This window comes from Ooceraea biroi, chromosome 2 (assembly GCF_003672135.1).
Source record: "Ooceraea biroi isolate clonal line C1 chromosome 2, Obir_v5.4, whole genome shotgun sequence".
Lineage (NCBI taxonomy): Eukaryota > Metazoa > Arthropoda > Insecta > Hymenoptera > Formicidae > Ooceraea > Ooceraea biroi.
This window is the reverse complement of record NC_039507.1, coordinates 15,775,053-15,793,364: the sequence shown is the minus strand read 5'-3', so window position 1 is coordinate 15,793,364 and position 18,312 is coordinate 15,775,053. Positions and strand designations below refer to the sequence as shown.

At 43.7% G+C, this 18,312-nt stretch overlaps 2 protein-coding genes across 6 annotated transcripts; one reads left to right on the top strand and one right to left on the bottom strand.

Annotated features, from left to right (window-relative positions):
* The first annotated feature begins 550 nt into the window (after positions 1-550).
* LOC105280127 lies at positions 551-18,208 on the top strand. Of its 3 annotated transcripts, XM_026975229.1 has the most exons (11): positions 551-745; positions 11,367-11,488; positions 11,569-11,708; positions 11,794-11,923; positions 12,049-12,186; positions 12,299-12,475; positions 12,562-13,878; positions 13,962-14,110; positions 14,504-14,892; positions 15,120-15,392; positions 15,755-17,112. In XM_026975229.1, exons 2-11 carry the CDS (start codon positions 11,372-11,374, stop codon positions 17,110-17,112), a joined length of 4,188 nt encoding a protein of 1,395 aa, XP_026831030.1. In that variant the 5' UTR covers positions 551-745; positions 11,367-11,371. The 3 variants fall into 3 exon arrangements, with proteins under 3 accessions (XP_026831030.1, XP_026831031.1, XP_019887470.2); XM_026975230.1 differs by lacking the exon at positions 551-745 and having other exon boundaries at positions 11,372-11,488; positions 14,507-14,892; positions 15,755-18,208; XM_020031911.2 differs by lacking the exon at positions 551-745 and having other exon boundaries at positions 11,372-11,488; positions 15,755-18,208.
* LOC105280126 (pickpocket protein 28) lies at positions 1,459-7,695 on the bottom strand. Of its 3 annotated transcripts, XM_011340375.2 has the most exons (13): positions 6,231-7,695; positions 5,718-6,124; positions 5,174-5,292; positions 4,984-5,106; positions 4,576-4,779; positions 4,308-4,425; positions 4,008-4,156; positions 3,565-3,763; positions 2,979-3,249; positions 2,571-2,691; positions 2,358-2,483; positions 1,828-1,919; positions 1,459-1,747 (listed from the first exon to the last, which is right to left on the bottom strand). In XM_011340375.2, exons 2-13 carry the CDS (start codon positions 6,051-6,053, stop codon positions 1,563-1,565), a joined length of 2,043 nt encoding a protein of 680 aa, XP_011338677.1. In that variant the 5' UTR covers positions 6,054-6,124; positions 6,231-7,695; the 3' UTR covers positions 1,459-1,562. The 3 variants fall into 3 exon arrangements, with proteins under 3 accessions (XP_011338677.1, XP_011338676.1, XP_019887498.1); XM_011340374.2 differs by having other exon boundaries at positions 5,718-7,695; XM_020031939.2 differs by having other exon boundaries at positions 4,576-4,707; positions 5,718-7,695.
* Positions 18,209-18,312: the final 104 nt, after the last annotated feature.

The following is an 18,312-nucleotide window of genomic DNA, read 5'->3' as shown; positions in this document are numbered from 1 at the left end:
CACGATGAAAGTACACACAATAATGTAATGTGAAAAGCAGGACTTAACTTTCCAAACGGAAAAAAATCACAATTTTTGATTCAGCCACGATTTCACAGGCATACGTAGGCACGAAATGATCACGAATCTTTCTGCACTAATTACTTTTACACTAGGCTTCTAAACTCATTTCTAAAAGCTTCCCCATATTCTTTCATTTTGTTCCGTCCTTGCGATTATCGAATTTTGGCCACACAAACTGCAAAACATTTATATTAAGAACATTAATGTACGAGGTGACGTCACAATAAGCCGATAATAAAACTGTAAATTTTTTTGTCGTTTTTAACATACAGTCGAGTTTCGCTCGGTATATTTCTTTGTATACTTTAATCGTGGAGAAGGATTTTTCATTCTATACAATCATTAAAGAGTAATTAGTACAGTAAGATCGACCAATTCCGCCGGTAATACAGACGACTCCAGGATCCCCTTAAGTGGACCGCACTCGTACGGTCACGTTGCAATCGCGACCGATTGCAGCGCCACAGACTACGCGGCATGCACGCACGGAACTAACTGCTCCGCAGCTGTCATGGCGTTGTCGCGAGTGCCGAGCTGCGTATCGGTCCCCGTTGCTTCGACGAGGTTTCCGCTGTGATTTCTTCGTCGGATTTCCCGCGTGCAACGCGATGTCCACCGCACCTAACGTCGTTGTTGTCTGATCGTCGTTGAGAATTGCACAGCCGTGGAATCCGCAACGAAGGTAGGCGCGGGTGCGGAGGAGCTAGACGAGCATTCAAAGCGAGGAAGCCCTTCTCGGCGTGCACCTCGTGAATCGTGTGTTTTCGTGTTACCTCGCCGTGTTTCGGCCGCATGACAATCGCAGCCGCGGGCGCGAATCGATCAGACGGTCCGGCTTCCTCGTCGGCGAAACGCTCGCCACTCGCTCCGCCGTTTACTTCACCGCGTGATTGACCCGTGTCCTTGGATCTCCATGCTCCGAAGACACCGGTGAAAACGATCCGCGTGTTAAATAACGAAGAAACGAAGCGAGGGAAACGCGAGCGGGACGCGCGTCTCTCCGTGCAATCTCCGGACAATCGTGAGGATTCGAATCATATCGTGCTGATCACTTTTCAGCAATCGCTTTACGCGATGCAGCGTGCACGAAGGGAGCGCGTAACTCGCGCGTTCTCGCGTTTCGCGCATCCTTGCGGCGCGATCGCGACGCAGGCTGCTTGTTTATCAGTTTTATGGGTCATTATATTGTGTTACTTGACACGAAACTAGTTTACGATGTACAGCGCGCAACGCACAATTTCTATCTAAGAAATATAATTCCTTGAAGTCTAGAGGTCAATTACGCTTACCGGAATTAATTCGTTTTGACAGGACTGAGCTTCCGTTAGCTTCTCATGTGTAAGTGAGAATTATTTCGAATTATTTTCGGGATCAGGAAGAATGAAAACGCGATCATTTTAATTTAATCTCCTATAGAAATATCGCACACGGTGCACATTTTTATTTTCAACTGTACGTTACATCTATGTGCCAGATTATTATTTACATATCGCAATTCTTCAATTCGCAAACGGATATATCACTGTCTTGTCCTCTGCCGGATGTATCTGGAGCACGGCGGGCTTTGCCGCTTGCCGTCGACGATACATGCGGCACCATGCTCGCAGAGTCAGAAAGTATACGATTTCCATGGCCGACAGGAAGCTGAAACCCATGAAGAGACCCAGCAAGCCTCCCGTGCTCGCTGTAAATTGTTCCTTTTGTGATTACCTTTTTTTGCAACAATTGCAATCAAAATTCATAATTTAAATATCGGATACTCACACAGAAATTCAGTGAATCCGAACAGCTCGTTCTTCACGTATTTCGTGAATTGGGAGTCCACAAAGAATAGATGAACTACTGCTACATTTTTTCTGCGTAAAACATTTCACGTATTAAACGAGGAAATGGCATGTAAATTATAATTACAATATATTTACATCGATGATGTTAAAATTCACAATCACGAAGGCGCCTGTAAGATCCGTGCTTCAGATCCTATCGCACGAGTAGCTTATAGGCGCACGATATACAAGGTGTCCGAGCAAACGTAAGAATCTTTACAGCTTGTAATCAACCTTCTTCAAAAATAGACAGAGATGTCATTAAATAAAACATATTTAATGATCGACAATAAATCTGTGCTTAAAATAAGTTTGCCTCGCAAATACATAGTCGCAGCTACATTTGCAACTATCTCTCAGACACCTTGCACATTCCAGACTCTGAATGCTAATCCGTCGCGTTCTTTTCCTCGCATCTAACTTGCTGTGCAATACACCTTGCTCGCGTCAAAGATCAAATGTGATTACGTGAAATAATCCATGTTCTTCTTTACGTAAGGGGCGTCGATGTTAAGGGTCGGCAACAGTTCACTCTGCGAAAGCTGTGCCTTGTAGTTGATCTCGTAGCAGGCTGGCCAGCAGGTACAGTGTGGTCTGCGATAAATGAAATAATTGTAACAGCGCTCACGCTTATACTTTCCCTTCAAGGAAAAGATACAATTGACTGAGAAACGGACTCACAGTTTTGAGATATTTAACGAACTCGCTGTATCGTCATCGTAGAGCCCGAGCTCCATGGCCGTTTTGGCACGTACCGCGCACGAGGTGTCCCTTTTGCCGCAGATCTTTGTCTTTGCTGATTCTACAAGCAACATCATTATCGAGTATAAATAACAAAGATGGCACATGAACACCATAATTGTCTAGACACTGTTACAGCGTGCTGTCATATCTTTTACATCAAATTAAATTTTGTTACATTATGAAAAATGTGTTTCAGAAAGTTCTCACATACAATGTTAGTCATTCGCATTTCTAACACGTGCAAGATATTCAATAATTCTATCAGAAATTAAAGATTAAAACCTGACGGTTCAATTAGACTTTATAATTGCGTAGTTACGCAATCAAAATGCCAAAGATAATTACTTGGCATGTAGTACTGCACACAGCCGCACATTTCCTGCGTAAAGTTTGCCTCACACTCCAAAACGCAGTTGCGTTGCGTGTACGTCCGATAATAACGCAGCTTCCTCTCGGCTGTGAAGTAGCACTTCCGTTTCTTTTGCTGTATAGCAATTATCCGCGAATTGGCGACTGATATCCGCGGTTTCAAGATCACCCGGGTCTCCTTGCCCGGCATGATCGCGAACGAGAAATCGGCAATCTTCGGTGTCTCCACGGGGCTGTGGAGTAACATCTGTAAAATTGACCATATCGTATTCCTCAGCGTTATCACTTGATATAATTAATCATCATGCGAAAATTATTCAAATCTGGGATTTTAGGACCAACCGACGTCGGAGGAAAATAATTCGTGAACTGATGAATTCTGACTCTCTTTTAATGTTCGCGAGAAAACATTTTTATTACTCGTTCTCTTAGACGACGGATGTTTCTGAAGTCACTCCTTGATGTGATAAAAAAAACTCTCAAAACTTCTTCCATCTAGGACAATGTAAGGATAAAATAAGGAAAGTAAATTCATGCGGTTAGTAAAATATATAAAACGTACTTTAAAGCCTGCGCTGGTGAACCCGCAGTAATATTCATCCGTTTCCGCATCAAGCGCCAGAGTCAGCCCGTACGATAGTCCGGTACCAGGCGGTCTTTGTGGTATCACGTCTGTCGGTGTACTTGCATTATATCCCTTCTCGGCGTTCCAATCAATGCTGACTGCGGAATAGCTGATATTCAAGTCGGGCCAGTCACGCCTGCAGTATACGGTCAACAACATTTAATCGGTCGAGATTCGATCACAAACAAGAATGTGCTATCACATAACATAGAGAGCCACGGAGATAAATTATGTGAACCCCTTGGCGACAACCCATAGACGACCGGAAGTCGAGGAGATATTTTACTTACGGGATTTTTTTATTTATATTTCCAAATTAACGTTAATTTTATTTCTCGGTTCCATTACTACGCGAATGATTTAATCGAACTGTAACTTACGGGTTGTAGAGGAGGTACTTCCTGTTCACCGAGTTAAAATTGCAGCAAATACCTTCGTCGGTCATGACAGAATTGAAGATCTTATTGCAGTCGTGCTGACTCCCGTGCCAGACACAATAGTACAACATATCGGTGCAGGACTGAGACGTCTAGAGAACAGAAAAAATGAAGCATAAAGATCAAAGAAATAATTTCCATCGCGGCGGCATCTAGAAAACGTAATTTTTATTTATGCTTCCAAATTAATTGCCTCTGGCCGTATCATTTTCTAGTGTATGTCGAATGCATGATCGTACGTACATTGATCTTAAACCGTTCAATCCTTTCCCATTCTATATTCTCATCGATGCCATCGTCAGTTGTATTGTAGTTTCTATCGCAGACATCGTCCAACAATACTTTCTCCAACGAGTCGGATCTGGCCGAAAAAGCAATCAAATTATTAATCGTATAGGGATCTATTAATAATAGTTATATATTTATTATAATAATCGTTTTAGTTGTCGTGTTTAATAATTAATAATCGTTAATTAAATAAGTGATTAATTGTTAGAGAGAGATACTTTACCCACGCAGGATCTTTGTTGCCTCGGACTTCTTAACGTGGTTCATGTTGCATATTGTTACGGACGGAAAAGGAAATTCGGTAAGAGACACCGGCTCAGGGCTCAAAGCAATGATGATGGGCGAGTGCGTCCATCTTTGATAGATAAAGTAGATGTAAATTGTAACTATTATCAGCGCAGCGAGGAATGAAATCAGCCAGAATATTCTACAAATATGCGCTTTGCTTTAAAACATGCCGATCTCTCGGACGTTTGTATGATAAATGATTATAACAAACGCCTATTTACGTGATACGCGTATTATTAAACGTTATAAAATTAATTTCGCAGTCTCTGAGTCGAGCGCGAATTCCAGAATTCGGAAATCAAATCGCTCGAAAACAAAAATGCGTTATCGTGCGTGGTTTTACCTTTCTACGGCTGATAATGACGAGTCACCGACGTAACGCAAACCGTGGAGGCTGCTATTTGCGCAGTACTGCTGGAAAAACTCCATGCAATCGGTGAACACTTGATGCTTCTTTTTTTTCGATCTAAGAACCACGATGGATTAGACGAAGCTGTAGCGAATATTTTAGAATTCAAAAGAAGCAGATTTACCTCTCGGTTTTCTTGTTCTCTTGGTCGCTGTTCTTGTTCGCGACTGGATCTTTCTTTATAAATAAATTGTTGTTGTTGTGTCTCGATCTCAAGATGAAATCGTGCGAGCGATACATGTCCTGATAAATTACTAATATTGATGAATAAATTACTAATATTGATGGGAGTGGATTTTATACGCAATTCTTGTTTTATGTGTACGATAAGATCGATTATGAGATAAAATCGATCTAAATTAAGTAATAAAAGCATATAGCAGATGAAAAATTTGCAACTCGGTAGTTCAATTTAATTTATTCGATTAACTCCGATATTAATTAACTTCATAAAGTTGACAGAGCTCGATATAAATTTCCAATAATAATAATAAGTCAGTTGGATTTTTACCTCATAAAATCACGTTCCCTGAAAAACCTATTTTATTAACTAGAAAAAATTCTCTTTTTCCTAAACCCGTAGAATATTTAAACTGAATTATTTTATACAATCGCGAGTAACAAAATTGCCCTCCTGAATTAACATTCAGGAGGATTAACAATCCCACCTTCGAATTGTCGTGGAATGCAAATGCTTCCAGTCGTTGTGACGGCCTGTAGGTATTCTGCAGGTGCAAGGTGTTGATGGAATACGGCAAGGTATTGCCAGCTCTCAGGTAATCGAGCGACGGTTTGTCGGTGTTGTTGTAGTAACTGTCGTTTCCGATATCTATGCAATTGCGGTTGTAGGGCCGCGTTGTCATTACATTCGGGTTGTAGAGTCTCAAATGGTTGAGGTCGTGCGTTTTACCGATGTTTGCGACATGCGTCAGTATCCGCGCATCGTTCCACGCATTGATGCTCGATCGGGTTTTGTCTAGCTCCGAAGACGATGACTCCTCCATCTCACAATCAAAGTCATTCTCCCTGCTGGTCCACTGTACTGATCACGACACACGTGTATCGCTGTTCTTTTCTGCGCGACACGAATATATGTGTACGTCTCTCGAATAATGACTCAATTTTACTTCCCAGCGCAAATTGCTTTATCGAACAACTTTGGGAAAACACCGGTTGCTTACGTCTCTCGTCTGATACGCAGTTCGACTATCCTTTATCGCATTCTTGCTCGAAAACATCGATTTGAGCAATGAACGGAGATGTCCGTGGTGTGCGATGATCACCATGAGATGTGTGCTCGCTGCTGTCGACCTTCCAATTTTTTTCTCTTTTTTTCTTATTTTATTTAGCTCCGTTCTCTCTTTAGCGTGTGTTAACTCCGAATCATATGGGACAAGCGCCGCGAGCTTTGTCAGGTAATAGTTGTCAGTCGTGATGATTACGCGTGATGATTAGGCGAGATGGGGAGAACTCTTTCGACCCTCTGTCGCGGGGCTTTTTTAAACTACCCTCAAGACGGCTGACAGTTGACTGAAGTGTAACAATAGCGGCGAGCACCCTTCCAACTTTGGCGATACGTTGCTCATACCGCAGCCCTTATGCTCGTGTGCGTGTGCGCGCCCATGATCGCCGAGATAGATGAATATTATCCAATGTTTTTACACTAATAATATGTACACGTATGTGACACGATCGCAAATTTACCGACGCGGTACGTCATAAAGGGCCAAGGCTTCGCGTTGTTGATCTTTCTTTTATATATATTTTTTTACAATGGAGCCTGGACTTAATTCTAATAAGTGTTTTCCTCGCGCGTTTTTGGAGTCGATCGATTTCTTTTTGAGGGCAATTTGATGGACCAGTATATTTGTTTAGTTATTTCATTTCGATGACTCGGGGGATAACTTGAATAAATTTAACAATCCTATAAAATATATGAATTAAGCACACCGCTGCTCCTAGAAGGTCCGTCTCTCGCGACGTACGTGATATGTCTCAATAACGATCCTTCTATGAATTAGCGTTATCCCCAGCGGTATTTTTACTTGATGTGGGAAAGATTGGACAAACGACATGTGGTACAGTTACATCGGACTTGGAACAACAGCAGACCAGCTTATCATCTACGAATATCTGTCCTCTGCCGTATAGAATACCTTGTCTAAAATTGCCTGACGTAAGGCTAGCGTTTTTCACGGTGATCAAATGCACACGCACACACGATGCGATCGGATGCGATACGAAATTGTAATGTTACGGTCACGAGTCCACCTCGAGTGCGCAATTTGTGTGATGTATGAAGCAAATAGTGTGCACTCGCGGGGAAGAAGGGAAGGAGAATTCTCCGAAAGAGTGAAACATCAAACGTCAACATTATCACCTCGTTTGTTATTATATTTCCTGCTTTTTTCTCGTTTTTTCTTCTCTTTTTCTGTTTGATCGGAAACGATTCTCACCCGAGTGCCGCGTCTCGCGACACGCGTATCGGAGAGACACGCAAAAACATTCGCGCCTCCCTTAATCCTAGCTTCCCATACTTTCAATTTTCACGGGCTTTCCGCTGAGGTACAGGCTACCCCACGTCGAACATTTAAAAATATTGGGTCATTAAGTATGAAACTTTACAAATAGAACATAAACTTTTGCATTTTTTGGCACATGGACATGATTTATTTTCAATCGAAGTATGCGCCCATGTTATCTACACACTTCTGCCATTTTAGTGGTAGTTGGTCTATGCTTCTACTATAGAAGCCACGAGTACGGGAATCGATGAAGTCGCGGAAAGCTGTTTCGACTGCCTGTTGAGAATTGAAGAATTTCCCCACCAAGAAGCTGTCCAAATTTCGGAAGAAGTGATAGTCGGTAGGTGATAGATCTGGTGAATATGGTGGATGACGGAGAGTTTCCAATTCCAACTCCTGTAGCTTTGCCACGGTCAGTCGTGCAGTGTGCGATCGAGCATTATCATGCAACAGGATTGGCATTGACCGATTGACCGATTTCGGTTGTTTAATAGCAAGTTGTTGCATCATTTCGTCCAGTTGCTTGCAATATACTTCAGCCGTTATCGATGTACCCGGTTTCATAAAGTTGTAGTAGATAACACCTGACCTGGACCACCAAACAGTCACCATAAGCTTCTTCTGTGTAATGTTGGGTTTCGCGTGATGTCTCGGTGGTTCATCAGCGTTCGACCACTGATGTGAGCGTTTACGATTGTCGTAGAGTATCCACTTTTCATCGCAGGTCACAATTCGATTAAAAAAAGATTCATTTTTGTGACGGGAAAGCAAAGAAAGTGAAGCCTCTAGACGTTGCGCCTGCTGCGCATCGGTCAATTCGTGCGGGACCCATTTGTCCAACTTCTTTATCTTACCAATTGCAGCTAAATGAACCAATATGGTGGGTATGGAAACATTGAATATCGATGCCAATTCACGTGTACTTTGAGATGGATCGGACTCTACTACGGCTCTCAAGTGATCATTATCCACCTTCGTCTTTGGTCTTCCACGTGGCTCATTAGCGAGACTGAAATCTCCATCTCTGAAGTTTTTGAACCAATCGCCCACCGTTGCTTTAGTAGTTGAACCTTCACCAAATACAGCGTTGATATTACGAGCTGTCTCCGACACCGTGGTTCCACGGCGGAACACATATTCATAAATCCCACGAATTTTGGACTTTTCCATAGTTCTATAAAAAAGAATCGACCAATAAAACTAATGAAGATATTTGAAGAAACAAATATGACATTTGAAGAGCGAACATACATCTATCACACTAACCTAACCTGATACTGACGTCTGGCGCCAAATTTGAGATAACAAATGTTAAAGATGGCGCTTTTACATTTGTAAAGTTTCATACTTAATGACCCAATATAAGAAAAAATCAACTGATTTTAAGTTATTTTTATTAAGTTACTTTTTTTCCATCGATACGCCATACATCAAGGAATATGCCTCCGCATAGGAAAATTTGATAAAAAGAAAGTAGTTTGTAAAATATTCGCTTGTGAAGAAAGGTTACATTCAAACATCGTGAATTACTTTATTTTACTTGGGGTTTCAGGCACCCCTGTCTGGGAAGCTAGGGTTAAATTGGCGCTTCGCGCGAGAGGCACAGTCATGCTGGAAAATGTGGTGCAGTAGTAGTGCATCTCGCGCATTATTATAAAGCACATGCGGCACGTGCACAGCAATTTATTATCATCATTACATCGTATCGATCGAGTGTATCACTGATGCAAAGCAGGATAGATCGATGCCGCACTCGTACGAAACCGCGCCGCATACTCGCAATTACGAGCTGTTACGTGTTTTTTTATTACCGCGACGTAACGTCGAGGGGCGGAACGTTCTTCCTCACTCCGCGCGATTGCTATCCTTAAACAAAGATGACGTTAGTTAATAGAAACGCCCGTGAATAAGCGTGTTTTACATCGCCTCGACCAGCGCGGAATTTTCTTGTTTCATATTTTATATCCTATTATTTATTTTGTCTTTTTTCTGTTCGACTCTCCCTCGATGAATGGAATCAATATCGTCAATATGCCGCGATGAATTCTCATTGCGTAATTTTGTACATTGAGAAACATGCCGGGTGCCCTTTAACACGTTGACTGCCACGTTGGTCACCCGTGACCGGAGCTTGTCTTTTCAGTGGGGTCTTGGTGGTCATCAGTGGCCGGAGTTATGAAATTGTCGAACGATTAAAATAAGATGAATATTATCGACTAAAAAATTTTTAATTACAACGTAAATAACTGGACAATATTTTGAAATAAAAAGTGTACTATGATCTTAAGGATATGATTTTATTTAATCATATTATTTAATAATTTTGTCATTGTATTTTGCTTAGAATAATGAAAATTCTATTGTGGCCCTCAGGGCAAAACATACAAAAGTTGCGTGGCAGTCAACGTGTTAACATATTCATGGTACCGCCGGATTTCTAACGTTGCGTAATACTGCTGGAAACGCGGTCCAACAAATGCCAACGGGCAAGCGTGAGTTAATGATTTTGTAACATACAAAACGCAACACTTGTCATTTCTTTTCTTTTATTGAAGCCGCTTTTTCAGAAAAACGGTCAATGCCAACTACTGAAATCTTATCTGCGTGGTGCAAAGGGGCTTGACGTGACAAAATGACAAAAGCACGTGGAAAGCAGCAGTGGAATCATTCCATAGCACTTGTCCCATTTATGCATAATAAGAATAGAAAAATGATTACAAACTTGTTGGCCGCCGCGCTCGTCCGGCATTTCGTGACCGACACTCTAATGGATCGTCCAGTAATTATAAGACAAACACTCGTGTTATCCTTATCGATGTCCACCTCACGCGAGTCGCGCGACCAGCGTTCGTCCTGGGACGCTCGCGCACCGAAACAGAGTTCTTCCCCGTTGAAATTCTGGAAGTGCTCCGATTTTCCATAAAGCCGGACGAAGGCCAGCTATATTCGGCGGCAACGGCAATTTACTCGATGGACATTGGCAATCAGCAATTTATCGTCGTTCCACGTCAACTTTGATTCATCAAAGTTGATTTGATGGCATGAGGCGGAACGGGCGAGATACGCGAAGGGATTAATAATATCCCTTCGCGTATCTCGCCCGTTCCGCCTCATGCCATCAAATCAACTTTGATGAATATTAATATTAATTATAATATTTTATTCATGGGCCCAGGCGTTGATAAACGCGCAGTGTTTTGTGCGGTGGGCCGCTAAATAATTCACATTAATTCTGATAATGCAAGCTTCATGAGAATTTGCTGTTTGATATCCGAGAACGTCCGGGACGAGCTGCACGCTTGGAAGCCGGCAGGAAACATCGTCGGCTTCCAAGGGACGAGCTCGAATTATGTTCCAAGATAACACTCTTTGTACAGCGGCAATATTAGGTCAGCACCGTTTGTTCTGCACCAACGATGTCACAGGCAGACGATAATGATTATGCGCCACGCGCTGGGAGACGCGCGTTTTAAATACACACGTGATTCTATCGATGCAATTAATGGCATGGCATGGAATCGCTCACGGAATTACGATATTCCGACAACGATAAACTGTGATATTTCATAACACATCGTAACTTTCACGCGAAATGTTTAATTAACGTTCGTGTCATGGGCAAAGTGTAGGGCTCCATTTCCCTGTGGAACATGTTAAATGATAAATAATTGAGTGGCGATACGTTTAGCGTAGTTTACATTGAAAGTGTACCATGCGCTTCCATCGACCTGTCGATCTCAGGAGAATTTATCTTTGATTAATAACTTTTTTTTATAACCCCGTTTGTCACAGGCAAAATGTCGCGCAGGGGCAGAAAGCGAAAGGAAGAGGACGAGGAGCAAAAGGTAGCTGAGGGGGAGCAGGATAATCTTTCTTCCGATGAAATGAAAGAGGAGATAGAGATGATGTGGGAGGTAACTGAGACATTTGCTGTTGGTGCAGTGGTGTTGTCACAAACTCTTTCCTCTTATCTGCTGTCAACGCTTCATTTCAGATACCACAGATCTTTCAGTTTCTTCATCTAACGAGGGAATCCCTCAATGTACCTCAGTTCTCCATATACGAAATGGAAAGGATGCTGCTGATACCGAGGGCCTCGAAACAACTGGCGAACATCATGACGTGTTTGCTAAGGTTTTTATATTAAATTCCCAATTCCCAATTTGAGTGAGAAAAATATTGATTGAAGAGATTCTTCGAATTTTCCCTTTAATTACAGTTCTCCGATCACCAAAGCAAAGTTACGTAAAGTACCGCCGATGCCGTATGAATTCTGGACCAACATCCTCGCGCACAAAATGGCGAGCTGGTTCAAGGTTTATCACGCGAAGCACAAAGACGCAGCCAAAGTACGTATTTCATGAACTCGCGGACCGATAATCGTCGACTTAGTAGCTTTGCGTCGAGCATCTATGGCGTCTCAGATGCACATGCATACACCACAGTGACCAGAAATGTGAACAAAGATTTTTAGGTTCTAGAGACCATCGGCATCGAGCCAGAATTCTGGTGCATCTTTCCCGACGCAGCGTTGCTCGATGGTAAAGACTTTGAGAACCTAAGCTTCAAGCAGAGAGTCTGGCTGCTGAAAACCGTCTGTGATACTATTATGGTGAGTCTCTCCATAATAATTCCTGAGAAAAAAAATAGCACATCATTAAATTAAGTACGTAATAAATACATAATTAATTAAATAAAATAATAAAGTATTCTAATCCTCACAGCATACCAGAAAGACAGTCCAGGAGGACATAGCGAAACAACCGTGGGAGGACCAATTCGAAACGGTTTTAGGAACCGATCGCTACGGAGCGAGATACATTTATTTCCCGCAATTTGTCCCAAACGACCTTAGGATCTACAGGCACTGCTTGGACAATAAGATCCTGTCAACTGTCAAGGTAATCAACTTGTAGGATTATATTTTTTACTTATTCTAAACTATCATGGATATTTCACGAATCATGGATTCCGTTACGCGCCGCAGCCTGCCAGGTCAACGAAACAAGGAGTGGAAACGAGCAAGTTAATCGGCGCGAGATTAAACAGATACAAACTGAGGAAATTGCAATCTCACAGCAGTATGTCCGATCGCAAGTTAAGCAGGCGCGAGAATAAAACGAGCGAAAGAGATGATAAGGACGTTAACAGCTGCAAATCCGGTAACAGCGCCTCCAGCTCGTTCACCAGCGAGGATATGAACCTGAGTAGTTCAAGCACGTGCAGTAACAACAACAACATAAGTCTGGACATAAGCAAGGAGCGTCAGAGAATTTCGTCAAAGGCGTCTGAGAGAAACGCGCTGCCGAACAACAGGCACATCGACGACAGGTCCACCGACGACGAATCGTTACAGATGTTTAAGGGTTTTCCCGACATCAAGGACAACAATTACAGTATAGGAATAATCAACGAAATGCTAGACAATCTAAAGTCGGAGATCGACAAGGAGCAGAAGACGCGCGCGTGTCGGAGCAGCGGCAGTGGCAACGAATCAGAATCGCAGGAGAATCTCGTAGTCGCGTCGTGTAGAAATACGATAGACTTCTGCGGCGAAGTCTCGCTCGTCGAAAGGGAGAGCGAGAGCGAGAGGTCGAGCGACAATCTGTCCAGCAGCTCGAAAACCGACGACGAGAAACTAAACGAGATAATTAGTGCCGAGTACTCCAAGTTACCTGAAAGCACATACTCCAGGTGGGCCTCTGTCAATGATAACGTGAGTGATAACAGTTCGACGTCCACGTCCAAGTCGGATGACGAGAAGCTCAGCGAGACGAAGATCGTCGGCGGTAGCGTGGACGGGAACGGGGCGAGTTCCGCCAGGAGAGTAACGCTCAACGGATCCCTCCGCGCGTGTTCCGACGATAGCGCGTCGTTAAGTGAAGGAACGATTAAGTGCGAACGCTTCGACAGAGTGGACGTTCCTGTGCGAGCCACGCGGACGAGATCGAACGACTCGCGGATGAGAGCGAAACTGCGATCTCGATACAGAGAGATGCAGTGCGATGAAATCGAGGTGGTGAAAGCTGAGAAGTTGGAAGATAAAAAAGATCTCGCCACAGGCAACGCACAGCTGCAAGAAGCCCTGGATGCCGTGAGCGATTACGTAAACGGTTGCGATGCCGATTACGACCTACGAAGGCCGAAGGGGTTGAAGACGGCTGAGTGCAAGCAACGTTTCAACAAGATGCTGACTGATCTCAGCATTTCCGATTTCCGGTTGGTGGCCGACAGTGTGGAAGGACTAAGGGATCTCATTGCCAGTTTCTCATTGAACGAATCGGAAAGCAATAATGCGATTAAGGTAAGTTTGATGTGATATTAATGGTTTTGATATTTCACAACTTGCTTAAGTGGTTTTTTTTTAAAGACACATCGGCTTTTCAGGCGGAACTTGTTCCTCCATGCGAATTCAAATTGGTAACAAAGCTAACCGAGCTATTAAGTTCCTTGGAGGAGAAGGAGGCGACTTTGAAGGACGCGACGCGAAAAGCGAAGGCGAAGCTTCAAAGAGAGTGGTCCAACTTCAAGGAAGGGTAACAACATATTTCTTATCTCACTCTATCTTTCATGTTCATTCGCGAAAATCTCATGCACACATCGTCATTGCACATCGAAATCATCTCAGAAACGTAATTAACAATATTAGAAAAACGTCGCGTCATTATCTCAATAGCTTTTTTTTGCAAGATTTTTTTATATGGCTAGCAAAACAACGCCATAATCTTCATAAATTTCGTGCTCTTGTGTTTTCACATTGATTTGCATATTGATTATCTGCAGAATTCGAACTACCTGATACCTCTTGAGATTGCTACAATCCATACGTGATTTTGATGTGGTCGCGCTTCGAAGTCCACGTACTTCTTTCAATAGCATTAATATCTTTGTCGAGCATAAATGGCAGACAAGCTGCTGGTGTGTTGTAGCAGTGTGGAGGATCAGGACTCATCCGGTGAGAGTGGTCTCAGCTCTAATTGGTGGGTTCTTGGATCGCAGGGCAGGGATCCACTGTCAACTGCCGGAGACGCAACGTTACAAACGTTACCGCAATTTGCCCTATCCTCACCTGGCGCCCAAAGCACCCAACAGCAGTCACAGCCAGTCGAGGGCGAGCACAAGAGCGCGGCCGACGAGAGCGCCGAGCAGAGTTGTCGCGAGAGTCGGAAATGCGCGAGCGACGAACGGCAGAGTGGAAACGACGAGAAACAATCGGACGCCGAGGACGCGCCGTCGAAAAGAGACCAAGTCAAAGAGAGGGAAGAGAGTCGGGAGCGCGAGCAACGCGGACAGAACGAGAACGCGTCGGACAATAAAGGTATACTACACTGAGAAAAATATCATGGCCTATCTAATCGGATAATCCAATTAAATAGTAAGAAACGGATATATCCGATTAAATTGTATAAAAGACAAAGAAGATGATCGGACATATCTGATGAAGGTAATCGGTTTATTCGATGGAAATTTTTCTCAGTGTATCGTCTTGATTTTTCGTCCTTTTTATCTCTCTTCTTTGTATCGAAAATAACGCAATGTCCGCAGATGCAGCGCAACAAACGCGACGAGTACTACGAGCACGCGGCGTCTCTTCGTACACAGAACAATTTTATTCGGACGATGAAAGCGACGAGAACGAGCTGGAGGGATGGACCGACATTGAGGCAGTCTATGCGGCTCCCGGCACACAGACCGATACATCCGCTGCTCACGCTGCTCCGAAAGACCGACACGCTGATGACCGGTCAGAGCAGGAGGAGGACTCAGACCAAGATTGGATTTTACCGAGCTCTCGCAAAAGGAAAAATAAACGTTCGTGTGAGTGTCCCAGTATCGAAACAAGATTCCTATTTTCTTCACTCTCTGATCTCTAACATTGCTTCAATAAACTCGCAAGAAAATGTTGAGCATTGTTCGAGAAACATTAAGTACGTAAAAAGGTATTTTTATATTTTCGGATCTTTTATATAAAAGCTTTCTAATGCTTTGTTTAAGTCAACTAGGTACAACGAGTGTCTTGTAAATACAACTAAATCTTAAACAAATATTGTTAATGGCAGCTTTTAATTTTTATTTTCAAAACTCAAAATTCTGTCGTCATTGATATCAAAAGCAACTGTTTGGTAATCGACAAACTCATCTGAAAGTCTTGTAACTTCAACGTGTTCATGTTGTTTCAGCTGCCAATCGAAGATTGAAGTCCTTCCAGCACAAAGTGCAAAGCATCACAGAGAACACGTCCGAGAGCAGCGCACTATCCGACAACGCGCTTCAGTCTGCGAACATGAATAAACATAAAGCTAAGCTTAAGAGTAACAGTGAGATTAGGGAGTTCAGGATGCCAACCGCTAATTCCGCACGGCAGTCTTCCGACAAGCCGAGACACGAGAGCGTCTCCGACGAGATTTGCAAAATCGAGTCCGTCAACAGCGTGCACTCGGAACTGAACATCGAGGATGATGTGATATACGAATCGACTACCACTCACTACCAGCAGCCGAACAGTTACGGCCCTCCGAGTACGCAGCAGGACTACTATTACGTCGTGTCCCAGAATCCTGGAATCGCGCAGGCTGTCATACCGCAGGGAGCGCCAATCGTGCAGCAGGCGGGCGCGATCGTCCAGCAAATCGCGACGCCGCAGCTCCAGCAAGGCTACTACGTGCCGATCGCGCAACCGAATTACGTGATACAGACTCCGAGCTTCCTACCCGTCGCGCAGCAACAGCAGCCCGTCTACTCGCAAAATCCGCAGCTGATAGCAACGACCCAGCCGTACATCAACAACGCGGGTTACGTGCCCCACGTGATCACCACGACGCAGCCGCAAACGGAGTACGTGGTCGCGTCTGGACAGATACCGCGTCCGCAGAATCCGGTTCTTTGTACACCGAGACCGATGAACAGATATAGCCAGAACAACAGACGGTCGGTAAGAGGAAGAATGCCCGCCCGGGGTGGTTCTCAAAGACCCGCCAACCCGGCATCCGTCAGGGGCCACGCGCCTCAGCAGTACGCGCCCAATTCCAAGACGGCGACGAGGCAAAGAACACCGCAGGCAGTGGGCACGGAGCAAGCGTCGCAGACGTCGAGAACGGAGAACAGTAGCCAGAAGACCACGTCGCTGATTATGCTGAGCGACAGCGACGACGAGATAGAGATGATCATCACGGAGAAGGCGACTGCCAACACCAGCACGGATAAAAGAACAGCGAGCGAAAGAGCGATATCGGCGCCGCAGAGGAACATCGCTCCGAAGCAGAAACCCACGGTGACGTCAGACATCGCGATCGACTCGACCAAGGGCATCATCTCGCCGCAGATCATTCAGCGGATGAGCCAGGGCGGTATATCCATCACGCCGATCAAGAGCAATCCGTCACCGTCGGCGTCGAACAGCAACACGCAGCTGGTGGTTGTCGTGAACGAGACTGGAAGTCACTACGCGCTGGCGTTGCCGAACGGCAGCAAGCTTATCCTCACGCCGGAGCAGGTGGCGCAGATCAGAGCCTCGAACGGAGGGAAATTGATCTTGTAAAACAAGGGGCCAGCTGGCCACTCCGAACCGGATTCTAGGTGCAGTGCTCCATGTTGACCACGGAACCGCGCGTGTCCCCACTTTCCGATTCGTCGCTAAGACTAAGAACTACATGAACGCATGGTACGTTTGTGCAGAGCAACAAACTTCCTTCTCCTCACATCCTCACATTTTGTCGGGTTAGTCACTATAGTTAGACTGTAAAGAAAACAAAGAGAAAATTTATTATCGACTTATACGTTTCGTCGTGTATGCGAGCGTTCGCGGAGAATTAATTTAAAGATTTCTCGAGAATGTTTTATTACGTTCATTAGAGATAAGTTGTTTCCTTATAAGCGGAATTTTTCGTTATGTACAGTTTTAGAAGGTATTTTGTTTCACGTGAGTTCTCTCTCGCGATGTACAATTTACGATATGATTGATGCAACGTATGCTGATGAATGTTATATAAGTACAGTACAACGTTGCACGTGCAGTGCAACATTACGACGGATGTAGTGATGAGAAAGTCGAGCTTTTATTAACTCGTTTATACCTTTCTTGTACCATCTCCCTGTGGATTGTATGTATATTTAGAACGCGTTGACGTTATTCATTGTTGTAACGAAGTCGGGTTTTTAATATTACAGAATTAATGCGATACACCGTCGTGAAGGACGTTTGTGAAGGTGTGCAGGCGTTTTTTAAATTATTGCAATGAATTGCATCCCAAGCAGTTCTAATTTTGTATTACAATGACTGACAAAGCAAATATTAGATTTTAGTGCATGCTAATTCAGGGAGGCTCACGGCAAGATAGATATCGATGGTGTATCGCATAACAAATAAAAAATATTAATTAGGAAGCATTTTCTAGACGAATCGATGTTATGAACTAATGTCAGTAAACTCCATGGTGAATGATAGTAAAATACGGAATTGGTATGGCTGTAGAATAAGTTGAAATCGCCTCAAGTCGAACGATTATTGTTGGCCTCTTATTTTTTAAGTGCTCGAATCGAGAAATCGAATTTTCGATGTTGTGATTGTTCAACTCTACATATTTCTGTAATCAAATATCGCATGAATTATTATAATTCGTTCAAACATTGGAAAACTGTTCTTGGGAATATCCGGTCCCCTCCCCCTCCCCCCCTCCCCCTTAATAAATATACTGATTTACATAAGTGTGTAATTGTCACGACAATTGTGTGCGATGTC